We start from the raw sequence: 14,577 nt of genomic DNA on the forward strand, positions 1-14,577 counted from the left end.
TTATAGAAACACTTGCCAGCCCTTCATGTAATTGATATTTTTCCCGTTTTTCACATGGAGAACTGAATTCCAGAGGTCAGTTAACTTGCACAAAATCACACAAGTAGTAGGAGACAAAGTTAGGATTTGAACTCTACCTGGTTCCAAAGTTCATTCTTTTTCTACTGCATACAGTGAAATATGTTAACTACCATATTTAATTGATTTTAAAACGAAATTGTCATATGCCAACACCTCAAGAATTAGAATGTATCCTTATCTTCATGGTGCAATTGATGGCTGATTAGAATGAATGAGAATAGGATAATATATATATATATATATATATATATATATATATATACTTGAGACAACCTAAGTGAAATCTAGGCTTCACTAAGCCTAGTGAAGTCTAGGCTTCTTGACTCAGCTCACCCGTCTTTCATGAACAAAAATGAAAGATACTCTTTTTTTTTTTTTAAAAAGATTTTATTTATTTATTTGACAGACACAGAGATCACAAGTAGGCAGAGAGGCAGGCAGAGAGAAGGTAGGGGGAGCAGGTTCCCTGCCGAGCAGAGAGCCTGATGTGGGGCTCGATCCCAGGACCCTGGGATCATGACCTGAGCCGAAGGCAGAGGCTTTAACCCACTGAGCCACCCAGGTGCCCCATGAAAGATACTCTTAAGCAAAAAATGAGAGTCAACCACTCATATATCCTACTTGAGAAAATTACTAGAGTAAAAGTTTCTTTTGGCAAAAACAAAATTCAGAAGGAAGGAATAGGATGTAAGAAGTAACAAAATTTCCAAACACTTCTGCAGATCTAAATAATCAGTGCCTATAAAAACAACAATGCCAACACCACCACCAATAATAATAACAACAAAGTTTTCTTTACCAAGGGAAGGAGGTGTAGATTAAAAAGTAGGTTAGCATCTGGGCTAATATTTAGCCAGCACACATGTCTTGGAACAATATGTAAGTTCTGTTGAGAGTCCCTAGGATCCTCTCCCCACCCATTTTCCCCTGTGCCTGGGCGCAGGACCTTCAGGCCCTGTTCTACTGCCACCTGTTCTGATTGATTTGTGCTGTGCCTTTGTGAAAAAGTTTGAATACTAGGTAGATCCTATAGGATAACAGCATGTAAGATGGCAGCTAAAATGTTCTGTGGTTCTTTTATCTTAAAAGAGTGAATGAGGACAGGTTTGTTGATTAGGCTGTAAACTAATTGTACAAATTAAAAATTTGAGTTTCTTTAAAAGAACAGAATTAAAATGTTGACTTCTAAAACCATAGGAGCAAAAAATAATTAATGAAAACTTCAATATGAGAAATGGAAAAGAAACATAATTGTAAAGGAAAATACTGAAAAGCAGTTGTAAAACTACATATACATATATAAGGGGTACCTGGGTGTTTCAGTCACTTAGGCGTCCCACTTTAATTTCAAACCAGGGTCCTGAGATCGATCCCTGCAATGGCGCCACCCCTCCCCCCCATATTCCTGCTTGCTTATGCATTCTTTCTTCCGCTCAAATCTTTAAAACAAAGCCTATATATATATAAGATATTATTCATCACTTACATAACAAGTTACTTTGAATTAGAAAGTAAAAATGCTAATCATGAGATACACTGAAAAATAATGCCATGGAAAAGTTGAAAGTAAATTCCAATCTATGGACCAATAGATTCTACAAAAATGGTTGGTAAGTGAATGGATTTTTATCTGTTTTAAGTTAAAACACTTAAGATATTTATATTTTTTAAATGATTTTTTAAAAATTTTAACCAGCGTTTTGTAATTAACTATCCAACTGTAAATCCTAATACTTAACATTTTATTACTTTAATACTTTACATTTGTGGTTTATTTCTCCAAAAGTCTTTACATTTATTTTTATGAAAAATTTAATGCACACAAATCACATAGGAGTTTCGAAGCATAGTGATAAAGTAAATATATCTTTGAATCTACACTCAACTTGTGAACTCTTCTCCCTTTTATCCTCCTGTCTTCCACCCAGAGGAAACCAGTAGCTTAAATTATTTATTTTTCATTTCCTTTTAAAAAGTGGGTTTATCATGGGGCGCCTGGGTGGCTCAGTCAGATAAGTGGCTGACTCTTGGCTCAGTCAGATAAGTGGCTGACTCTTGATTTCAGCTCAGGTCATGATCTCAGGGTCCTGGAATCAAGCCCCATATTGGGCACCACACTCAGCATGGAATCTGCATCTCTTCCTCTCCCTCTGCCCCTCACTCTCCTCTCTGTTTCTTTCTCTCAAATAAATATATAAATAAATCTTTAAAAAGTAGTTTTATCAAAAATAAATAAAGTTTTACATATATGTATGTATCCCTCAATAATTTATTTTTACTTGTTTTTGATCTTTATGAAAGTGTGGATATAGTCGTCTGTGACTTTCCCCCCCTTTTTTTAGGTTCCTAAGATTCATGCATAACATTTATAGCTTGTTGGTCATTCATTTTCTGTGTCTTCCTAAATGTTTTCAGACATCTTATTTTTTGTGACTCTTTGGGTCTTAAATTTTGTCACATCTTTTTTTCATTTTCCTGAATAGTAATAAATCTTGATGTTTTCAATAATGTTTCTAATCTTATCACAGTCCTCACCACTCTGTATTATAACATCTGTCTTTATTCATTATACACTACCATTCTAGCCCAGAAGTCATTTGAATTTATAACTCTAATTAGTTTGAAAAGCACTTAAAAATAGCTGCTTGGCAGGCAGGTTCATGGTGAGAACTTATTTGATCTTTTTATTTGTTGAAAGAACCATATATTTTATTGTGATCATGTTCTTTTGGGGGAAGACAGTACTTTCTGTATTTAAAAGTTGATATGTATCAGTTTTAAGCAAGTCCCCAAGTTAACTAATATCTTTTTATTTTTTTTTAAAGATTTATTCATTTGAGAGAAAGTGTGCACATGCATACATGCCTGCCCAAGGCGGGGATGAGGGAGAAAACCTTCAAGCAGACGCTCCACAGAATGGGGAGACTCACAGTGGGGCCTGATCCCACAACCCTGAGGTCACGACACAAGCCCAAACCAAAATTTGGATGCTTAACTGACTGAGCCACCCAGATGTCCCCCTAAATATCTTGATTAATGAAAAAGAGAACAGAGGCAGGCTTGAGTACTCTCTAATCATGGTGTGTGTTGCCACCTCCCCCAGGCTTCCTAGAACAGCTGTTAATGGCAATAATTAGTGGTAGCTTCAGGTGTTGTGGTTGTGATGTCTTTCATTAGGCAGGCTCTCATCTAGACCCGTTTTTGTACTGCTGAGTCTGGTGGGTATGAATGGGGAGCGGAATGCTGGAGGAGAGTTTCTCTTCAACACTCGTACAGGTTTCTGATAGCCACCCAATGGTGACTGTCTTTTTCTTTGAGTTAGTGCAAAGCTCTAGTGAGAAGACTAGACCAGTAACAACTGTAAGAGTATCCGTTCTCTAATCAGATTTTTCGTGTTTATTTAGTGACAGTGCTGGAATTCAGGCTTATATTAAGTTATATTTGTCTTCCTGTTGTTGTAATATTATGTCTACTCTTTTTTTTCTTTTTTTAAAGGATTATTTAGGAAGGCAAACACAAAGATAAATTGTCATTGCTGCTTAAGATAATTTTATTAAAGTGCTTGAGAGGATGGTTTCCCTAAAAATATAATATAAAATCTTAGTGATGGTCACTTTTTGATTTATACTATAGCCATAATATTTTATATGGAGCGTTGGAATTGCTTGATATTTCATCTTTAATAAATAGCTATTAGAGGTGTAATAATTCCTGCTTTAAGTGAAGGCAAGTTTCAAAAGTCCAGGCCTGTCAGAAATGGTAAGTAATGATGAAGTGTTAAGAAGCAAGAGACAGTTCATTGACTTTGGAGTTCAGGAGTAATTTCACAGATGACTATTCTTTTTTTGAAAATTATTTTAATTACGTAACTCTTATTTAGTTATGAGGTTTTTACAGTCCTCTGTATACTGGTCATTTTTCTTTAATGTCTACATGTATAGTTATTTTAATTTAGCTTTTAATATAAAATGCTGCTGCTTTGCCAGTACCATTTTGAGGTGACTACTGTAAAGGAATTTAAGAGTCCAAATTTAAACTATTTTATTTCCATAAAAGTATCCAAAGGTATTCTTAAAACAGAATGTTAAGGAGAATGAAACTTTTTTAGCAATTAGTTCTTGTCTATGAAAAAAAAAGGTGGTTTTTTAATGCTTTTGTACTGTATTACAGTTTTATGGCAGTGCTTAATATATGTGATAGTGGAGGTTAATCGAAGTATAAGTAATTCAAAATAATAAAAAGTATTTGGTTTTGGAAAATTTCCTTTCAAATATTAAACTATGTATGGTTCTGAATTCTGTAACTCAATATTTCAGTAACATTAACTGCTCTCATGATTTATGCATATTTTCTTGAGTATGTGTGTAATTTTTTTTTAGATTTAAATTTCTGTCTGAAAACAAAAGTATTCAGAGGACATCAAAAATTTTGCCCTATAAAAATGATATTCATTTACATGTAATAATATGTAAACACATAGTTATATAAACTAATGAATATATAGGATATAAATACTTGTACATGTCAAATTTATATAGTATAAATATGCTTATATGTATTCTATATGGAATGTGTAGAATATATAGGTAATATATATTATATACATATAATATATAATCTATATAAACTTTATAGAATATATAGGTAATGTTTTATATAATTTGTATAATGAACATAATATGTTATTTAGTTAACTGTGTAACAGCTGTACTTCAAACTGTAGACCTCAATGAGTCCTTAGAAATCTAAACACATAGGTGTGCCTAGGTGACTGGGCTGGGATTACCCCTCTTGGTTTTGGCTCAAGTCATGATCTCAGGTTGTGAGATCAAGCCCCCTGTCAAGGTCTGCTCAGTGGGGAGTCTCCTTGAGATTCTCTCTCTCTCCTTCCCCCACTCACATTTTCTCTATTTCTCAAATAAATAAATCTTTAAAAAAAAATCTAAACATAAATTCTAAACAGTGAGAACTTGAGGATAAATAAAACAAGTGAGAGCTTATCATTTTTATTTACATTGGTTTATACATTTTAATTTTATTATAATGATTAACGGTATACTTACCTGTACGTACATAATATACACTTTTATAATAATATACATAAACATGTAATACATATTATATAAAGTTACATTATGAGCATTTCTGTTTTAGAAAAAAGTATCCTGCATTCTCTCAGCACAAACTCTTTTCTTTTTGTTGCTTTGATTCCTTTTCATCCTGCCTACTACAGGACCTTACTCCATCAAATATTCCTTTATTTCTCAAGTTTATGATCTCTGTAGATAATTCCTCTACCCTAGTTTATACACATGTTGTAATTAATGATACAGATATCCCTTCACATGTTCATACCTCTTAATATTTTCCTTGCCCTTTTGCTCCATAATCATCAGTTGCTTAGCTCTGTAAAGTTTACCTCCTCTCTGTCATCTCTTTTGTTAATTTCAACTTAAAAAAAAAAGAATATATTTGGAATATTCTGGAAGGATTTTTATTGTTTTGTTATTTAAATTTATGTGTTTGTGTTTTGCAGAGCATTGAATGAAATGTGGAAATGTCAAAATCTGCTCCGACATCAAGTAAAGGATTTGCTTGACTTAATTAAGCAACCCAAAGTAAGTTAAATGTAATGAAAAGTTTTCCTTTGATGATAAGCTTTGTAAAACGCCTGTATTTAGTTACTCCTTACCATTGCTACAGTGTTTCTGTGTGGAACTGCTCTACTGGAGAAGCTATGATCTCTAATTTAGAACAATGAAATTTTTAAGAAACTTATTGCATAGAAAAATTCAAAGATTAAATTTACTATATCTGTAAAAGGTGATACACAACAGGAAAGAGAATATATGTCTTTGTACTCAGAATTAAAGTTTTTTTGTAGCTTAAAAAAAAAACACACAAAAACCAGAAAATGACTGTATCTTTGAAAGCAAAGAAAGTAGAGTAAATTTGTACTCTGTCTTGCTGCCCTAAAATGTTCCCATCGTGTAGTCTTGTTGTTTTAGAAAATTTTCATGTGATGTAATTTTAATTATGTATCTTTATATTTTTACTTAGAATTAATGTTATAGTAATCTTAATGTATTACTTGGTTTTCATAATTACAAGTTAATCTTTGTATTCATCCAGTTGATGTATCATATTTTATTTTTTAGACTTAGAATGAGTCTGGGTTTTCTTTTTCCCTAGAATGTTATTTGAGAATGTTATATGTAGGCTTATAAAAGTTATAATTCATCAAAAAAGTAGTATCAGTTCATCAAAAAAATATATAAAATGCCATTTTAAATTGCATCCAGGGAAATCTATAACACGCAAAAATAATATACTGTTATTTTTAATTTCTTTTCACTCCTTAATGAAACCCCCCTCATTCTCCCAACACCCCAGTCCTAAAACAAAACAAATACTGCATGCTTATAGAACAGAGGTCAATAGAGAGGAGTTGTTTCATGTAAGGGGAGGCTAACAGTAGCCTCTTTGTTTATGGTTTATTGAATTCTGTGATTATTGAGTATATTGAACCTGCTAGAATAAGTTTTTTTCTTGTAGTAGATGACTTAAAACTAATCTTAGTGATTCTGCTGTTTCAGTACTTTCTCTGCCGAGGAACAAAATTGGAAACCTCCAATTAATTTAGTTTGCTTCAGCCTGTAAACATGTATTTTAGTCATTATTCTATATTGCAGTAAGTTAGTGTGTTTCAGTTAATAAGCTCTGGGTAAAGTGCTCCTGTTTGCTACCTAGAGCTGTATTAATTTACTTCCTTTTGGTCAAAGTTGCAAAGGTGTTAATTAAAAATGCCGGATGTTTTTATATGTATGTCTACAAAAATATTCCTGATTTCAGGCATTACTGAAGTCATATAAGAGCAGTCAGGTAGTACGTTAAGTGTGCCCATCATATTTTGAGCAGCATGATGTGTGAGACTAGTGAAAAATAATTTTGTTTTTGATTCTCACTATCCCTTTAAAATTTATTTAGTGGGAACTTCTTCCCCTTGCCTGTTGATAACAACTTGGGAGGGTCTCATGACTTCATTTTCATGAGAAATAACAAAACACAGTCTCAAATTCAATTAAATTGTTTTAATGTCTTCTACGTTGTGGAATTTTTCTTCAAGTTGTCTTAAAATAATTATTGAGTTGTCCAAAATAAAGAGAGAATTCAAAATAATTACGGAGTTGTACAAGTTAAAGAGGGAAGGAAGTCTCATTAATGTGACATGGGGTTGAAGAAGAAACCAAATGGAAGAAGATGGTAGTCCAAAGTGGAATTAATTCTAGTGAGAGGAGAATTAATAGCCTCTTATTACTTAATATTTACTTTATACCAAGAATTACAGTAGATGTTATAGAGTTAAAGGTAGAAAAAAATACAAAGCTGTGTTTATCTTTTGGGTGCTTATTTTTCTCCCTATTTTACGAGGAAGATTCTTACATACTTATTAATCAGTATTTCTTTGCCTTCTTCATTATTCAGTCTGATAAATAGTTTTATTCTTATTTAGTTCAGCTCTATAGCCCTTCTACTTTATTTAACTAAATTCATTTGCTCAGTGTCACTCAAAGTGACATTATTTCCAGTATTATACTTTTGTTGATGCTGTTTCTTTTTCATGTGATCAGCTTGACAGCCAAGCAATACCTATTTCTCCCCAAATTAAACAACAGATCTTATATGACTCTAGACAGATCTATTCAAATACTTTAAATTCCAATTATTTGGGAATTAACTCTTCTATTTTATGTTTTGTCTTTTGCTTCCTCTTAGCAAGCTCCTTCTGAATAGGGATGGTTTATTTGTGTATTTATTTGATTTGTTGCCTTCATGCCAATGTTTTTCTAGTTCAGTATATTATACAGAGTTGCACAAAGACATCTTTTTTAAAGAAATAACACTAACTTGATGCAGTGAATAATTAGTGCTCTTAGAAATACCTTTTGTGCATGTGACTTCACAGACTATTACATGGGATACAGTGTGGTGAACATATTCATTCACTGAAATAATACTAGGTTGATACGACAAGTAGGTAGCACTCTTAGAAAAATCTTTGGTACATGTCACTGGCATCCTTTTGAATTTTCTTTATCCAGTGTCTTCCCCCTATGCTTCATGACTATACCTTATAATCCTCAGGCTTAAAAATTTTAGGAACACCTTAAGTCATTGAGAATTACATACTTGTGAACTTTTTGTTTGAGATAAGCTTAAAACTTGAAAATCAGGTAATTTTGTTCCTTTTTTATACTTAGTTGCCTGTTCTTTCATTGCTAAAGAAAACAAAACATCTCCCTGTTTCAAAAGGTTAGTGTAGTAGTCTTCTCTTTTGTTTAGAGGATGACAAAACAGGGCGAAGGGGAAGAGATGACAGTGGAGCATTCACCTTTCATTCACTTCATGGAGTTTAAATGTAGCTAAAAAAGGAGCTTACAGTTGTGGTGGTTGAGGCATGGGCCTGAAGCATTAGTAGGTTATGCTTATCTAATTTTCTGAAGGGTATAATGAAGATTATTGTTAGGAAATATTAATTTTGCTTTTTTTGTGTGTGCTTTACAGACAGATGCCAGTGTCAAGGCAATATTTTCAAAAGTGATGGTTATTACAAGTAAGTTATTTCAAATACTACCTGTAAAATTTAAGGTTTAATTGAAATATTTCTATATGATAATTTGAAGTGTTTCGTGGAGTTTCATTTTAGGCTATGATAATATAGGAAAAGGGTATAAACTGTTTTTGTTTTTTTTTTTTCAACAGACAACTCAGCTTCAACTTTTTCTTTTAAATTTTCATTTACTTTGCTACACTGAAGTTTTCTTTTTCTTTTCTGTTGGTATGAGAAAGAACTGGAGAAAGGATTTATTACATAAATTTATTTTTGGGAATTCATTCAAATTATTGCATAAGCTTACTGTGAAAACTGAATTTGTGCTTTAGTGTTGCTTGCTCTAATGTGAATCTATTTGAAGCCAATTTCGTTCTAAGCCAAAATTCAAAGTGTATACCTAATAATTACAGAAGAACTTCTTTGGAAAAAAAAATACTAATTTGCTTTTTTGCTTTCAGTGAAAATGTTATTTAATTGCGTTTAACAGTAAATACAAAAGGATTGTATAGCACATCTCTTTTGGTGCAAGGACTGGGTAAAGTAGCTGATTTTGTAGAGCATTTGCTTTTCCTCCTACTTTAGAGATCACTGTGTATAGTGTAGCACATGGACAAAGCGAGTATCAGGAACACCTGGAGGAACATTTCTACGGAGCTTCCACTTGGGAATAGTGAAGAGATCTATCTTAGATGGATTTCAGAGATGTTAACAAATGTTCCAAGATGTATATGGAAGTAATGCTCAGATACTGAAGAGAACAGTAACCTAATTAACTGTGTTTTAGACCAAGTGATAGGCGTTTTAGCATGAGTAAGGTTTTAAGACCAAAATATCTTTTAGTCTTGGGCAGATAAACATAAATTAGTTTTCAGTTTCTTTAGGTAACTTAAAGCAAGTGGTTTTCTGTTGTTGCTTTTTAATACCTATTTCCTTGTTGTTTGGCTCTGGATACTATCTTGTAAAGGAGATCATCTGTATTTTTTCTATTTTTTAACCCTGTCTGTTTTCCCAAATTCTGTTCTGAGGAATCCTGGTATCCTGTAGGTGTTAATAGTATTGTTAGAAAAAAGTGTTTCATGGTCAAGTATTTTTAGAATGCTGAATTAAAGGTTTTTTTTGCTTCTTCCCTCCCTTCTCCCTCTCTCTGTCTTCCTCCCACTCCCCCCACTCCCAATTCTGTTTGTTTCTTGAATGGTAGACCTTATTGTAGTCTTTAGTATGATGCCCATACATTATGGAGGGGCTGTAAAGTGACATCTTCCAAAATTATTTGAAGACAGTACAGTAGATTTTTTGTATTATAGAACTATGAAAAGATCATACAGTCAAGTATTTATAATAAGGACACTTTGTTCTTATTATCCTCAGTGATCTAGATAAGACTTTTAAAATGTAATTTCAAAGTTATATGTGAACTTGAAGACTGCACTTACTGCATTTGTATTTTAAGATTTGGTTGAATTTCTACAATTTTTATTGTAGTCCATAGTTCTATACTATAATTTCTGTTATTAGAAGTAGCCTAGTCTGGTCCTCTGTAACAGTTGTGAGTAGCCCCCCCCCCAACTCCATCCCCCAAAAGACACTAGGATCAACATTTTACTAGCTTTCATGTTTTGATACATCATTTATTAGGAGGGTGGTATAAAAATCATCTTTGATTCCACAGGGGTTTATCCTCTCTCATGCATTAATGACATGTCCAGTAGTAACACCTGAAACATTTTGCTCAGCATGTGTTATTGACTGACAGCACGTGTATGTGAATTATCTCTGGATGGGTTAACAAATAGTTTCTTAAAGGTAAATCTTACTGATCTGTTCTTGTGAGTTATAAGAGAACAATGTACACAACAAGCTTAAGGAGACAATAATAAATTGGTATTATCAGGTTGATATTTAGTCCCCTTACATATTACAAGGGGTTATTTAGAAATAGTTCAGTCTGTCTCTACAAATGTGTTCCTTCACAGTATTCTTGTTTCATATTTCTAGATAGCAGAATTTTGTGAAAATTTACTATTGAAGTTGTTCCACAACTTCTAATTAAACTAAACTGAATTTGTAAATTAGGATTATTAATCAAAGTAATAAAAGAATGAAAAATGTAGACCCTTTATTATTTTGAGAAATTTCTAAAACGGTATTTTTGCTGAATTTTAATTTATTTAAGGAAATTTGCCAGATCCTGGTAAGGCTCAGGATTTCATGAAGAAGTTCACACAAGTGTTGGAAGATGATGAGAAAATAAGAAAACAGTTAGAAGTACTCGTTAGTCCAACATGCTCCTGCAAGCAGGCTGAAGGCTGTGTGGTAAGGAGAGACATTGAAGAAGAGCTGATGTTTGGGTCGCCTGGGTGGCTTACTTGGTTAAGTGTCAGACTCTTGATTTTGGCTCAGGTCATGACCTCAGGGTTGTGAGATCTAGCTCTCTGTTGGACTCCATGCTGGATGTGGAGCCTGCTTAAGATTCTCTTTCCCTGTTTCCTTCTGTCCCTCCCCCTGCCTTGTGTGTGTTCTGCTCTCTCTCTCTCTCTCTCTCTCTCTCACACCAAAAAAAAAAAAAAGCCCAACACAAAAAACTAATGTTTGAAGAGCCCCCGAACCTTTTTTGACTCCTTTTAGGAAATAATTTTCATTATGTAAAATATGCATTATTTTACATAATATTCATTATGTAAAATTTTGACCCCCTTTCAAAACAAAATAACTTCTATTCATTTATGTGGAATTTGTATTCATTATGTTAAATTTATATTCATTATGTAAAATACCACAAAAATGGCAATAAACCATACCCCTTTATAGAGACAATTACTGTTTAATATTATGGTATATATCTTTCAAAGTAAGATCATATGCATACAGCATTGTACATTTTACTTATTTTTATTAGTCTTTTACTGTATTACTAGCAGTGGAACGTACCACTGATTCTAAGTATCATAATTATTGAACAGTCACTTGTGTTACACATTTAGATTTTTTTTCTCTGTTTTTATTTAAAGACCATTTTAGTATCTTTATAGCGAGATAATTTTTTGTGCATTCTTGGTTATTTCTTTAGGATAGAGTCAATATTGGCTTCTGTCATTATTGGAAAGAAGCAGAACTCCAAGGAAACATAATTATTTTGGTAGGATTTGTATTCTTGGTTGCTAGTCACCTGGCCATTTTTTTCTTCTAGGGCATATTAGCCATTTATATATATTTTTTGGTAAATTGTGTGTTTTTAATCTTTGCCTATTTTTCTGAAATGATATTTGTCTTTATCTGTTGATTTGTTAATCATGTATGTTAATTAAACTGCAAATAATTTTCTTTCATTTGTAGTTTGCCCTTTCATTTTATTACTGATGTCCTTTACATACCATATTTATTTTTATGTAGCTGAGTCTATCAGCAGACTCTTCAAGGCTTTTGCATTTTATGTCCTGCTTACAAAATTCCATTCTATTGCAAGTCAATGAAAATATTTACTAATACCAGTATTTCTCAGTCTGTTGCCCATGCATATTCCAAGAGGCTTTCAAAAAAGAAAAAAAAGGAAAAACATGATTCTTGGCTCCACCCCAGATTGACTAATCTTCACACTGAGGTCCTGGAATCTGTTGTTTTTAGCAAGCTTTCCTGATAACTCTACTCTCTGAAGTTTGTGTCTTCACTGAACCTGGTTTTATTCTTTTGTATTTGTTTTTATCATTTTGGAATGTTTGTGGCATAAGGTATTAGATAGAGATCTGTTTTTATTCAAAGTATCTGTTCAGTTATTTCAACACAATATATTGAATAATCCATCTTTTTTCCTGTTAGTTGAAATGTTGCCTTTCTCATATGCAAAATGTTAGTTTGTTTTTCTGGACTCCTTCAATTCCTATTGATTTGTTTATTCCAACACCAGTATTACATTGCTTTAATTACTTTAGAGTCTTGGTATTTTAATGTGATGTAATTTTCTAAACATATTTTTGTAATATTTTTAAAAATCTGCTTTACAGCGTGAAATAACTAAGAAGTTGGGCAACCCCAAACAGCCTACAAATCCTTTCCTGGAGATGATCAAGTTTCTCTTGGAGAGGATAGCACCTGTACACATAGATACTGAATCTATCAGGTATTTTTATCTAAAAATATTAAATTTTCATCACTGTTCATTCATGCTTTAGTCAGTTGCTTTTGAGTACCTGCTATACACAGGCTATTACCTGTACAGATTTTTGTATATGTGAAATGGCTATGTACTCACTTATATTTCTGTTTGTATATCTGTTCATACATACGTATGTATATGTATATGTACATACTTGTTTGCATATATCTGTGTATATTTAATTTTTCTTCTATTAAGTATTATTTCATTTGGATGAGAAAATACCAGTTTATATCTGGTTTCTATCTGTTAACCAAGTATATTCAGGAATTCCTCTTTTTAGTTAGCTTGCATAGTATAGGTAATACAATTTATAATTATACCCTCAGGAAAAGAAAATTAGGTGAATATGTTGTAAAGCAGCATATGATGCATTTTCACAGGTATTTGAGACCTGGAAGTGTTATTTTTAAAACAACCCTCATTTCAGCTTTGATATAGATGACTTTGACATCTTGGAAAATGCTTTCTTTTTATGGCTGTTTTCCCCTATGTAAAATGTTCTTTTTTTTTTTTTTTTTTTAAACATTTTCCTAAAATGTTTTGAGTAGTTGAAAAAATAAAGTGCTTACAGAATGCATATATATACATATATATATATGTATATATATAACATCCTTGTTTACTGGTCATCGGTAGTATTTTTTAGAGATATATTAGAATCTAAATAATAATATCCTGTACCCAATAAACCCTTTTTTGGGATTTGTTTTGTTTAGGAGGGTAGAGGGTATAGGTTTTGGGCCGTGATCCCCTGCAGAGTAGGGAGACCCTGCTTTGGATACCGTAGTCACTTTGGACTCCTATTGCATTCATTTTTCATTTGAAGAAGGGGCTCTATGGATTGAAAAACAATATAAAACAAAAAATCAGAACCCCCTTATTAGTATAAGGGAGACACTGAATCAGACTGAAACTCATTCAATAAATAATCCCATGCTTTCTCTATTCAGGGCAATGCTAGTTGGTATTGGCAAAGCACATTTTTTTTACTTTTCTTTTGTCTTTCTCTGTTGTCTGGCAATAGAATAAAGAGTTTTAATCATGAGTTTATTTTATAGTTTATAAAATTAATGCAAATGTGTTCAGAGGACTGAAACAGGCTTTCTTTAAAGGAATAGTATCCAACTTAAGAGGAAGGATGGATAAGATTTTGTTTTTACAGAGTTGGGAGAACGAATATTCCAGGTAAACCAGCCTAACTGGACTGGAAAAGACAAGGATATTTAGAAAATGGTGACCATGGGAAGATATAAAAGTGTTATGAGATAAAGCGAAAAAAGTAGTTGAGGTGAGATTCTGGAAAGCTTTTAAGGTCTAACGTTAGGGCTTTTACTGTATTCAGTCTGTTGAGAACCCTGGATGCTTAATGATGGATTGGAGGAGGAAAGTAGAATGGATAGACTGTTAAGGTGTTACAAATTGTCTCTGGATGCTGGTAGTGGGATGGAAAGGGAAGATTATATTTGAGGAATGTTTTAGTAGATGGGTTTTCTTACTGGAAATGGGGAATAAAGTTGATGAGTCAGAAGTATAAGAGCTGAAGTCCAAATGATGAAGCACATAGTAATACTTGGAAAAGAATTAAGGGAACTGATGTGCTTCTTATTTGGACATGACAAACAATTAAAAAATCAAGGCAAATTGAGCTTAATGTGAAACTGTGAGAATGGATTTATTCCCTGGGCATGAGATCGTGTAGAAAGTTAGTAAAAAGATTACAAGATCATGG

General features: G+C 32.7%; 1 protein-coding gene across 6 annotated transcripts in view; it reads left to right on the top strand.

Annotated features, from left to right (window-relative positions):
* Positions 1–14,577, top strand: part of PDS5B (PDS5 cohesin associated factor B) — a 196,793-nt gene that overhangs the window by 108,853 nt on the left and 73,363 nt on the right. For all 6 annotated transcript variants that reach the window (XM_044249567.1, XM_044249569.1, XM_044249572.1 and 3 more), the window contains exons 14-17: positions 5,618–5,699; positions 8,647–8,695; positions 10,869–11,008; positions 12,694–12,809. In XM_044249567.1, coding sequence (XP_044105502.1) covers positions 5,618–5,699; positions 8,647–8,695; positions 10,869–11,008; positions 12,694–12,809 — 387 coding nt within the window. The remainder of the gene's footprint in view (positions 1–5,617; positions 5,700–8,646; positions 8,696–10,868; positions 11,009–12,693; positions 12,810–14,577) is intronic.

Source organism: Neovison vison, chromosome 5 (genome assembly GCF_020171115.1).
Source record: "Neovison vison isolate M4711 chromosome 5, ASM_NN_V1, whole genome shotgun sequence".
NCBI lineage: Eukaryota > Metazoa > Chordata > Mammalia > Carnivora > Mustelidae > Neogale > Neogale vison.